The sequence below is a fragment of the Notamacropus eugenii genome, chromosome 2 (assembly GCF_028372415.1).
Source record: "Notamacropus eugenii isolate mMacEug1 chromosome 2, mMacEug1.pri_v2, whole genome shotgun sequence".
NCBI classification, from domain to species: Eukaryota; Metazoa; Chordata; class Mammalia; order Diprotodontia; family Macropodidae; genus Notamacropus; species Notamacropus eugenii.
The window spans coordinates 522,055,249-522,067,835 of record NC_092873.1 but is presented as its reverse complement, the minus strand read 5'-3'; the positions used below and the strand labels follow the sequence as shown (position 1 = coordinate 522,067,835).

At 39.0% G+C, this 12,587-nt stretch overlaps 1 protein-coding gene across 8 annotated transcripts in view; it reads right to left on the bottom strand.

Annotated features, from left to right (window-relative positions):
- Positions 1–12,587, bottom strand: part of NFIA (nuclear factor I A) — a 455,027-nt gene that overhangs the window by 192,898 nt on the left and 249,542 nt on the right. For all 8 annotated transcript variants that reach the window (XM_072649683.1, XM_072649684.1, XM_072649685.1 and 5 more), the window contains exon 3: positions 3,456–3,521. In XM_072649683.1, coding sequence (XP_072505784.1) covers positions 3,456–3,521 — 66 coding nt within the window. The remainder of the gene's footprint in view (positions 1–3,455; positions 3,522–12,587) is intronic.

Here is a 12,587-nt window from a genome sequence, read left to right as displayed (position 1 = left end):
CTGGTACTTAATTAAGCTTTGGTGAATTTAAAATATTTAATATTTATTTCAAATGAAGTTAAGCTAATTAAAATTAATTTAATTTAAATTAAATTAAAACTTAAAACTTAAGAATTTTAAAATTAAATTTTAAAATTAAGAATTTAAAAATAAAAAAATTTTAGACCATCACCTTATAGAATGTGAACTCCCAAAGGCAGGGTTTGGTTTGGTTTATTTGCTTTTTTTTTGGTCATTTTATCTTCAGGGTCCGACTCAGGGCCTGGCACACAGGAGATGTTTAATGGATACTTTAAAAAAATTAATCTAATTAAACTGAACTGAATTGCAAGCCACAGAAGACTATGTCTAAAAAACACACGTAATAGGTTGGAGACAAAATAAAACCACTATGAATGTAGAAAACTCAAGACCATTTTGTGATGAAGTTTTTTATATACACACACACACATCTATTTCTGTATACACAGTTATGTACATATATGGAGAGAGAGAAAGCAAGAGTGAGAGTGAGAGAGAAAGAGCGAGAGAGAGCGAGAGAGCGAGAGAGACAGGGAGACAGAGAGACACACACACAGAAACAGAGAGAGAGAGAGAGAGAGAGAGAGAGACAGGGAGACAGAGAGAGACACACACACAGAAACAGAGAGAGAGAGAGAGAGACAGAGACTGAATGAGGGAGGCAGTTTGGTGTAAAGGACAGAGATCCTGTCTCAGAGTCAGGCAGACTTGAGTTCAAGGTCTACCTTTAAGATATACTAACTGTGAGACTCTGCATAAGTCACTTCAATGACTTTGAGACTGGGTAAGTCACTTAACCTCTAAGGGCCCTAGGCAGTTTTCTAAGACAATAAATTGGAGGCTGGAGGCTGATCTGTTTTCATCCAGGAGGTGCCTTCACTGGAATTTCCCTGTATTAATGAAATCGCAGGTCTGGGCCAAAAAATAAAGTTTGAAATGTAAAAGTAGATGCAAACGTTAAATTTTGTACTTATTGGCTATACTAAACAATTCCCCGTAATTTATACAAACTATGTTGTGTACACATATGTGCACATATGCACTTATACATGTATATTTCATAGAAAGCACATCAGAGAATATAAAGAACCAGAGAAATGTCAGCTACAAATATTTGGATGAAGGAAACAGTAGGAGGAGTGGAGGACCAGTGGGGATGCATGATTTTGGTGCCTAACGATTCACAGAAGTGCTGAGGCTTATGGCATGAAAATAGTTCTAGGACACAGTGGGATAACATCACAGAATCACGGATTTAGAGCTGGAAGGGGACTGAGAAGCTGTCGGGGCCAATCCCTTCATTTGACAGAGGAGGAAACTAAGGCCCAGAGTGGCCTGCTCAGGATCATAAGGACTGTTGTGCTAGAGAAGGAAATTCAAACTCGCATCCTCTGACCCCAAATAACATCACGAGTAGGCCAGACATGGGTGACCTGCGGCCTTGAGGTCCCATGTGGCCCTCTTGATCTTTAAGTGCTGCCATTTTGGATTCCAAGGGCCACACTTGAAGACCTAGAGGCCCATACATGGCCTCGAGGTTGTAGGTTCCCCACTCCTGGAATAGACCATAACTCCAAATTTTCCAGCCTTGGTACTATGTCTCTTTAATGCTTCTTCCAGGCAGGAAAGGCATGGGGACGTAGAAACAACAAAAATGCTCCCAGTCATCAAAGGAAGAAGACAGGAATTAGCTCAGTCAGGGAAGATGGAAAGGGGATATTCAAGGGATTTGGGTGCTCAGTCTCTTGAGAGTCAACTCTCATCAACAAGTCTTTTTTCCAAAAGCGGAGGGGAGGAGTTAAAAATATATAAAAGTAGAAATTTATAGTCATGTTTTAAAAATCATCCAAGACTATCATTACAGACCATATCTCTTCTTCCTTCTTTCACCTTTGTCATTTGTACTAAGTGGCTATATTAGATAATTTAGCATCTTTTTGGTGGTACCATGGCGTACAGGGTGCCAGGTCTGGAATCTGGAATACTCATCTATCAGGCTGGACACTTACTAGCTGTGTGACCCTAGGCAAGTAGGCTCAAGACCCTATCTGCCTCTGTTTCCTCCTCTTTAAAGTGAGCTGGAAAAGGAAATGGCAAACCACTGCAGTATCTTTGCCAAGAAAAACCCAAGTAGGGTCACAAAGAGTCAGATACAACTTAAAAACAATGGAATACCACCACCAACATAACAGTATATCATATATGCCCAAAGGAAGAGCCCCAACGTGCAGGATGGTTCCTCTCCGGAGGGTGTATAGGAAAAACCTGGATCAGAATCCAACAGGTTGAGATAGAGCATGACATTATGACAACCTGCCCTCATGAGGTCCCTGATCCATCCAAGCAATGAAGGAGTGATCTATCTTGATGACACTCAAAATGGTGTCTCAAGAGAGATACAGGGACCAAATCCATGATGTCATTGATACAGGGAAATCCCTTATGAGGATACTCCCTCCAGTCATTGAGGTCGGCACCTTCTGTGCAATGTGTGGAGAGTTCCCTGGGACACTGAGGGATTAAGAGCTTTTATCACAAGGAAAGCTTCAGTTTGGGGTGCAGGGTATTATCACAATGGTGACATAAAGGAAAAAGGCATCAACGAAACTTATTTAAAGCAAAAACCTTAAAAGGGCTTCACTTTTTTTCAAGTTATCAACAAAGTGACGAGTGCAGCTCAAATTTCTCCGCAAAAGTCACAGCTTCCAACTCAGGTTTTGAAAGTTTCTGATTGAGGGGTGCGAGCTGATCTCAGGTATCCTATCAGATATAAAGTTGGAAAGGACCATCATCAAGTCCAACTGCCTTGCTTTATATTAGGGGAAACTGAGGCCAGGAGTGGTAAATGCCTTCTCCATGTTTATATAGTGAGTCAGGAGGCAGAGCAGAGTCTAACACTCTACCCCCTAACTCCTAGAGCCCGTGCTGCTCCCCCTTATTTTCTGGTAAATAAAAGGAAAGGAAGGGCAATTTTACTCCTCTGCTCAAAATTCCTCATTGGTTCCCTACTTCCTTCCACTCAATAGGTGCGAGGTGAAAAGGGCAAATTCAGGCTTGTGGGAAAGAAAGTCTTGCCTTAAAATCACCTTTCTTTCAATCCCTAGAGGTTAGCGCAGTTCCAGGTACATAATAAATGCTTGTTGATGACTTCCTACAAAGTCTCCCAAGGTTGCCTTGGAAGGCAGTGATTTCCCATCACTAGAGAGGCCTCATGACCCCTTGTTGGGGACTCTTATTCAGGTACAGATTGGACCAGATGCTGCTAAAGTCCGTTCTGGCTCTGAGGACTGGCAGTTGCCTTGGGGAGACCAAATGGTCAGAGAGTTCATCATTTGGTGGAGGTCTCAAGTTGGGGAAGTTTCTGGGCTTAAAGGCACAGCTGGCAGGAAAGGGTTCAAAGGAGGCAGAAGAGGGTCGCTCCAGGCTAAACTTACCATTTTCTGGCTGGTCCTTGATGTCCGCTTCACTTGGCTGGCTGGGACTTTCAGATTGACTCGAGTCTGAAAAACAGAAAAAGACAGCCAAAAATTACAGGGTCTGCTGTGGAAAGTGGCTCGTAGGCGCCAGACTTCCTCAAAAAAGGTTGAGAGTACAACCCAGGAACAAGAATGCAAGAGTAGGACATGATAACACAAAAAGCGCCCAGTGCCTCGCTTCGAGCCCTCTCTGGGTAGGGCCTTCAAGGGGTCCCTGGAAGGAGCCCAAGCCCAACTCGGAAACTTCTAAGGGTCCCATCCTTCTTAACTGCCTTTCTTCAGTATTTATATGCTGGAGTCTGGGGAAGACTTCATCCTTCATGACACCCATCTGAGGCTTGATTCACAGCATAATAAAATGTCAAAACATATTTTGAAGCTGGTATATAAAAGCAATCAAACAACAGTAGCAAATTCTGGTGTTTTTTAAATTTTTTAAAAAAAATCTCTGCAGTAAGGCTGTACAAATTCAGACTCACGCTCGGCAGTGCACACCCCATCCTAACCAATGGGGTGCAGGCTGCCTTCAAACAATGGACTAACTCACATGGACCTTTCTAAACATTTACCCCATTTTAAAGGTTATATTTCTCTTATATTAAAGTGTTTGGGAAAGTCGATGAGGGGAGCAGTGACGGGCACAGAGAAGGAAACCTCAAACCTTTTGGCCCCAACTGGATTTTTTGCACCTCATTAGATCTGAATTTATTCTTCCTTAAAAAACAAACTACCAGCGCCAACAAAGTAGTTCGGTTTCTATTTACAAAGCCACTACGATAACATAAAATAACTTCTCTGGGTCTCAGTTTCCCCATCTGTAACATAAGGGGGTTGAACTATATGATTTTCTGAGATTCCTTCTAACTAAAAATCTATAAGTCTACGACCCTCTTCTATGGTATTGGAAAGTTGAATGAATCCAGCACCAGATCCATCATTTCAAAGTTTTTCAATGTTAAAAAGGAGGGTTTAATTGGGGGGCAAAGGGGAAAGAAGAGAAAAAAATGGCCATGATGTCAAATGCAAAAAATAAAAGAACATTGCAACTTTAAATATAATATATACATTTTATGTATATCTATAAATTTAAATATAATTCAACATTTTACTAGCACTGAGGCACAAGGGTTGTGGTAAGAATTAAATTGAGATAATATTTGTTGCGTAGTACCTAGCGCACAATGGGCATTATATAAATTTTAGTTATTATTATTATTAATTCAAACTCAGAAAATATCTTCATACAATTAACCTAATTTCTAATGTTGTTTTAAAATCAAGTCAATTTCCAAAGACCAAAATAAAGCCCCAGTGTGGGAAGGCATTCCTAAGTGCTTAAATTTATTTCAGAAGGGAGACATCAGCCAAAAGGTGGAGGACTCTGCCCAGCAGCATTGGTTGAGAACCAAAGCATTTCACAGAAATCTCCCCAAAGACCGACATCTGGGGGCCACCTCAAATCCAGCTTAACCTTGACTTCCCAAGGTTTAGAATTCACCTGTCTGAAATTTGACCACATTTCTGCAAGAAGTCAATGCAAGATCAAAAGGTCACAACCCTTCTCCATGATTAAATGGAAAATCTTACCTCTATTGCAGGAGAATTATTACACCTTCCTTATTTTTCTTTGAGGTATTAATAACCCAGAAAGAATCAGCATTACTAGTGACCTTGGGTCAAGCAATGATAATTTATTGCTTTAGAAAAGCTCCCTCCTTTTAAGCAAATGAGGTTTTAATTATAGGAAAGTCCTGTAAAGAAAATGCCTATTTTAAATATTCAGATTCTTAAAAATATCTATAACCTGATGACTCTACAGATTGGCTACCCAGTAAATGCCTTAAAGAATGATTCTGTACCCATTAAAAGGTCCAAGGAACAGGAGGCGAGAAAATCGAAATGGGGGTTTAAGCCTGGCAAAGTCAGACTTTTAATCGTCTGGCAACAGCTTCTGCAGCACAAATAAAAATAAAAGCTCTAAATGTCAAAAAAAACTTAAAAAAGAAATCACTTACAATTACTTATCAAAAAGAACAGAAAATCTTCACCCAAATTGGAGAAGTGGGGGAAGTGATATTAAAAGCTTTTATATAGGAATCATATTTTAAATGTCAATTACAGAAATTTGTACGAGTTTAGCAGACTGCTTGGGAGGTGAAAATCATTGTTCGGAGTGTAAATTGTGTCCTCTTGTCATGATAAGTGATAAATCGATCTTCCAAAAATAACAATTCAACATATTTTAGTGGATGGACAAAACGTTCTTTATTTCTGCCTTAGAAAGTGTTAGTTAAACTGTTGGCACCTGTAACTAAGTGAAAAGGAAAAGATAATATAGTTCTTTTCTTTCCAGAAAGAGAAGGTTGCTCCCGCCCCCTGCCAACCTCTATCATGTCACCAGAGGCGAACATCGTGTTTAATCCATAGGACTATTTTCTTTAGAAATCTGATGCTTCCAACTCTGATGACTCCAGGTTTTTGTAGGGAAGTTGAGCCTTTATTCTGGTTCCTAAGCATGGCATCTTTACTTTTCTACTCTCTACAAGTAGAATATTTTAGGAAAATTCAACCTTTTGTCCTATAAGGTTAATAGTGAGTGTGAAGGTTTTCTGAGGAATATATCCAACAGAATTTTAAAAGAAAAGAAGCTAGTGAATCCAAACACACGCACACACACACACAGGCAAACACACCAAATGATTCAGTATCTGAAAGTGGTCTTTTTTGCTCCTTTGCCCTTTAGATTTGCTTTTCTTCTCTACCTCTGCAAAAAAGAAACAGGGATGTAAGACAAGGAACCACAAAGAAAGGTAGCTAGAGATGCTTAGGGAATGAGTTTTTAAAAACAGAAAAAAAAAACCTCTTTCGTTAAACAGTACAGAGATGTGGGAAAACTGGTACGCAAGGTGACCAAGCCTGTTTATGAAAAGCTCAGCAACCAACACCAAAGAAGGCATCTCTCTAGTCGTATTCATAAATGGAATTTTATTTCTCAAGTTGCATTCCAAAGCTGTAGATACTGTCATCTGGGTGTGACCTATATTAAAATGGACTGTCTATCCCTGTTAACTTTAGTTATCGTGGGGTTGGAGTAGCCTGCAGGATTTTGTCACTCCTCTCCCCCTCACTCGTTTCCCTGGCATACTTTCCGACTTGGACCTCGGGGTCCTGTGTAAGTTCTGTACTTGGGCGTTCCAGATAGAGACTACCTCTGATATTACAAGAGGTCACTAATGCTTCTGAGTGTGTAGCTGAACAGGTGACTGGCCAGAGGTATAAATTAATTTCTATCCATACATAATTTATACAAATGAAAGATCTCCTTCTTAAGTGTTTGCATTTAATCAATAATATCACTTTTGGCATAGAGAAGGTTAACAATTCATTTGCTCCTTTGTCCTCTGTAGTTGATGGAGACTTTTTATAACTGAAAGTACATATCATAATTGACATTCTTTTTTTTGTTTCGCTTCATAATATTGTCAGTTGAATTTGATCACCTATAACAACGAAAAAATAGTCAAAGCGAACTGTAATTGGGAAGCCCTCCTGGGAATCCAGAGGCTAGCAAGAGCTGCAGTTATGAGTTACCCTGTTGCTTTAGGTTGGCTTTGGTTGAAAGCCAAAGATTTTTGTATATTATGATGAAGCGAATGTTATTAAGGAGTATATTTAAAAGATTTCAGATGGAGTTGGAAACATTATTGTGAGGAAGTACATTAGAGTTATCAATTTTCCTTTTTCATCTGGGGACTGGCTTTTTGTTTAAGGAAGCTTAGACTTCAACATAACCTTGAAAAGTAATGTTTCTCTTGGTTTTTAAAAAATGTATGAACAGAAATTTAAACCTAAAATAGACAAGGTTAGCGTATAGGAGGCTGGGATCAGACCGCTTAATTGAACTAGCATCCATCTATCTCTGCACTTTTATGGCGCCTACAGCTACATTGCCAGAGTGCTCAGACAAAGATATTTCACTATCGACAAAATCACCGGGAAAAGGAATCAAAGAAATACGAATGCGTCAAAGTAGCAGCCTTTGCTTCCATAAGCTGGTTCTTTGTGTGAGCATCAAAAACTCTAACTTAATTCCTGACTCATACCAATGACCATGTATTTCCTCAGCTTTCAATTCTGCCTTCTCTAAACTACTGTTCATCTCTGAGGACTCTACCTCTAGTCCTTGACTTTGTGGTGATAGATGAAGTAAGGTAATGTGGTAAGGATCGATCTATCCAAAATGGAGACTTTCCATTCTATGTCTCAGCAAACAGAGTAAATGGCTACGTGCTTTTTACCTGTTGGGCCAACGTTCTAAAATTCACTGGTAATAAATAGCACATGAATAAAACGGGAGCAGGTCTTTAAAAGAAATCATTTTGTTCCAGACCTCGAATGACGTTGTATCTCAGTACCTTCGTGGGGCATGAAAGTGATCCAGTGTATTCAGATATGGCATGCCAGGACGGTAAGCTCTGGCCAGTCGTACTAAGGGAGAAAGACTTCAAGCCTTAATCTAGCCCATATGAGCTCAGGGGAGATCACAACAGAAGGGCGGCTTCCTGATGATGGAGTTTGAGTAGGCATATAAGATGCGGTAGGGAAAAAAATCACTGTATTTAGAATCAGAAGTCCAGGTTTTCACATTCTGATCCTGCCACACAGGATCTGTTTGCCCTTAGGCAAATCCCTTAAATCTTGCTCATTCACAATTTCCCTGTAAAATGAAGAAACTGGACTCAGGATCTACTGAGCCCCCCTTCTAGCCATAAATCCACTGCTCCTAAAAACATACATAAGATATTGAATGAGGTCTGTGTTGGTGGAGAAAGCAGTAGTCAAATCAATGAAATCACAAATATTCTTAAAATACTCTAGGACATTCAAAATATTCAAAGTATATGCCCCAAGAACACAGGCACATAGTCTGGAGAAACTGTCATCAGGGATCTGTTTCTGCTTTATTATTCTTGGGGGTAAGTGGATTCTAAGGCTAATCCACCAAGGACGAGAAACGAAATGGAGAGAAAAATCATGTAGTCTGTAGTCAATATTATTGATCTGTGCCTGGGAGGTTCCCCTACAGAGCAGATACTAGGACACAGAGAGCCCAGTGCCAACATGTCAGGTGATGGATGCGTCTTTGCATGGCAGCCCTGGACTATGACGAAAGAATAGCTGACTAGGAGTCGACAGAACCAGGTTTGGGTCCTAGGTCTGCTGCTAACTAGCTGTGCAATCTAGAACTAGACTTCAACATTTCTAACCCGCAGCTATTTTATCTATAAAATGGGTATAAAAACTCTGATAATAGAGAAGTAATAATAGCCACAGGAATGTTGTAAGGGTCTTCTGCAGAGTAAGAGGCTTTGTAGATGGCAGACCATTCATATACATAAGCAAATTTTTACAGATACATGCAACTACATATATATTTACATGTAATATGTTTATAAATGCATATATACACATAGTGTATATTTAAGATGCACAAGAAATATATTCCAAAAGTAAAACATTCCATATGTAATTCTATAGGAGTGTTCACGTATACATATAGGTACACACAATTTATGATAGGATGAACTGGACCCCTCTGAAAGATTTACACTAAGAAAAGCACAGACAAAAGTCCCATTGGATAGGCCAGTCACCACAGGTTTGAAATATTCAAAGCTGCCCACATTAATACAGTCTCAGGTACATCAAAGTACCATAGTATAGAAATATGACAAAAAATTATAAAATTAACTCTTCTTAAAAATTCAGATCTGTGATTTCATTTGTGTAAGGGAGTTCATGGGGAGGAAATTCCCTTTACACATGCCGATCAGTTCCGGCTATAGTGCAACTTACAGTCGCAGGAAGTTGTGCGGGGTACTGGTCATGGTGTGGCCAGGGTTACTCAACTAGTATACGTCAAGAGTAATACAAACCCAGCACTTCCTGACCGTGAAGCCATCTCTTTGTCCAGTGGTGCTCTATTTCTCTCGCCAATATTAGGAATATTGTAACTGAGCAAAAGTGGCAGAGGGAGGGAGATGCCGGTGCTCTTTGGCTCTCTTTGCCAGGAACACCCATTATCAGATGTTCAAGTTTGGCATTAAGGAAGAGACTTGAAATTGAGGGTAAGAATAGCCCTCTTCTACCTGCAAGCCCTGCCTCTCAACCAAACAAACGAGTAAACAAGGACTGTACTGATTTTATGTCATTACAGGGGGATGTGCAGGGACAGGTAGGAGGAGAAATGAACTGTGAAAACAGGTATCATCCTTCCACTCCTGACACCTAATGCTTTCAGGCACATGATTCACCAGTCTGGGCTTCAACTTCCCCATTGCATGATGCTTACAGAAAAGCTGAATGGATTGCCATTACTGCAACTCAAATGTATGTAGTGGGCGATATAACACCAAGGGCACGCACGCTCTTCTCATGAGTTATGACTAGTCCCATTTTACAGCTGCAGGAACTGAAGTTCAGAGAGTTTAAGTTACTTGCCTATAAATATATAGACACACCTAAATGTTACCAAGAATAAGGTTTTTAAAAAGCAATTGTATATTCAAAGATTTTCCAAGCAGTATTGTCACTAATTTAGAAGTGAAAGAAAGAAAGAAAGAAAGAAAGGAAGAAAGAAAGAAAGGAAGGAAGGAAGGAAGGAAGAAAGAAAATGTCCAACAACAGCTGACAAATTGAGGCACGTTTATTTAATGGCATATCATAACACAAGGCCAACAAGTATGAGGGACAGCAACTTGGAAAGACCCTTTTGCAATAATGCAAAGAGAAAAAACAGAACCAGAAGACTGTAATACTTTAATGATTAATTATATAAAATATATTATATAATTATATATATAACATTTTCTATATGACTATGACCATAGAAGAAAAGGAAAGAAGAGAAAATTCTGATGGGGAAACAGAGGAAGTAACATAAATAAACTATTGTAATATTTTCTTTCTGGAAATAAATAACTAGCTGCTTTAAAAAAATTTCAACTGTTTGTATTGCTATTCAATGTTGTTTTTTAATAAAAATGCATCCTGGGCTATTGCCAGTTGTCCTGACTTTCATCCTGCCACTGGACTTCAATAACACTTGAAGAGAGAGTGAGGCAAGGACATCGTGCAGCTCTGTTTCACTTAAACCCAATTCACACACAAGTCAAGACGTTACCAGTGCTCTTCAAAAATGAAGGACAACCAACAGTGTAGAGGGAAGCTGAGACGTGAACTGCAGGTTTCTGATTTCAAGTCTAATGCTTTCTCCAACATTTAAAATATTGTTCCGCATTTCAAAACAAAAATCTGAAAGTGGAGAAACTACAGAATATTCATGGATAAGAGAAAGAAAAGTCAGGTCTCCATCAAAGGTATTGGGTTATTTACCTTGAAAAAGGGCAGACAAAATATGCAAGAGAAAGGAAACATGGGATTCAGAACCAGAAGGTGGGAGTTTGAATCTAGCTATGTTATTTACTGGATGGGTGACCCTGAACTAGTCATCACTTCCTCTCTGTGGGTCTCAGTTTCCTCATCTACAAAATGAGGGGATTTCACTCCATGATTTCTAAGATCTTTTCTGGCTTCAACACTATGACTGTACAGATTTTTTTCAAACATCACAAGTTATTCTATGACATTACTATACAAAGAACATCACCATGTAGGGCTATTAAACACTAAAGAGATGAAGAGGATAGTTTGTAAAGTCTCTGTCCTTTAAGAGCATCAGAAGTAAGATATGCAGTTATATTTCTTGTGTGATGTAAGTAGTAAGCCTCAACTTCAGACAGAACTAAGTCACAGAATATCTTAAGGTCTCTTTCAGGTCTATCATTTTAGAATTTGAAAAGCGACAATGTCAGATGAGTTTTAAAGTTCAAGACTGATTTGTAGTGATTATCCCTATTGCACGATCTTGTTACTGGAATACAGAAATCTCTTAAATGATTAGGATGTCCCAATTATGCTCAACAGTCAGATAATTAAATATTTGCAGAAAGAAATTTTACTACACAAAATTCAAGAATTGTTCCTATTTTTTTCTCCCAGTATCCACATGCTCTTAATGACTTGTATTTTAAAATGTTGTAAAATTCTTAAATCTCTTTTTTAAAAGTCTCAAAAGTTTATCTGTCTGTGCGTATAGGGCATAGGCAAAGTCCAAACTTAGAATAGTGTAAGCATTAACCAGCCAATTTCCATATCAGCCAGACAGTTCTGATGAAGAAAGGACAGAATGCAACATGATCACTAGGTCGGCATCATTAAAAACCAGCGATTATTAGCAGTTGGGAGTGTACGGGTAATATCTTTCTAAATCCAGTAAGTGAGGAAAACACTTTGTTTATTCTTCAAAAGATTTAGCATTAACCACTGGAATTTTACCATGATCAAATAAGGTCATGTAAATAAAGCAATCTGTACATCATAAAAGCACTCCACATATCATATATTTGAATTATTATTACTGCTACTACTAACAATGATCTTTGTATATAAAGATATGCCCCACTAAAAAAACCCCCACAATTCTACAATAAATCTAATTTAAAATGCTCTGAAATTATAAGTTGATTTTTTTATGAAAGAATTCTTGGATTAAGGAAAGGGTTCATCTCTGAGTTTTTTCCAGTTGGAACTCCTCTCACGGATACATTACCAAAAACTAGATAGATATTTTGTTTTCTTTTGTTCTGTTTTTTTTGAGGGAAGGGGCACAGGTCCACTGCATCAAGTAAAATACAACTGACTTCAAGTGTGAATTACATTTATATACAAAAAAATCTTAAAACCTTAGCAACCATAATATGCTTTAGATTATGCCAGGGAAGAATTTCTGATATGGTTCTTAGCTGTCTAATGCTATTGTGGGGAGAAGTAGGAAAGAGGAGGCAAACGAAAAGGGGGAGAGTCATAGATTGGAGGGTTAGAACAGAACATCCGCGGCTGCCCACTCTCATCTGGATTCACACGGAAAGAGGAGGCTATGCCCATGTGGCCAGTGACTTGGACGAGCTCCATCAGACCACCCAGAGAGTGGCCAGCTGCTGTTCAGGAGACACCCCTTCAACTCTCCTG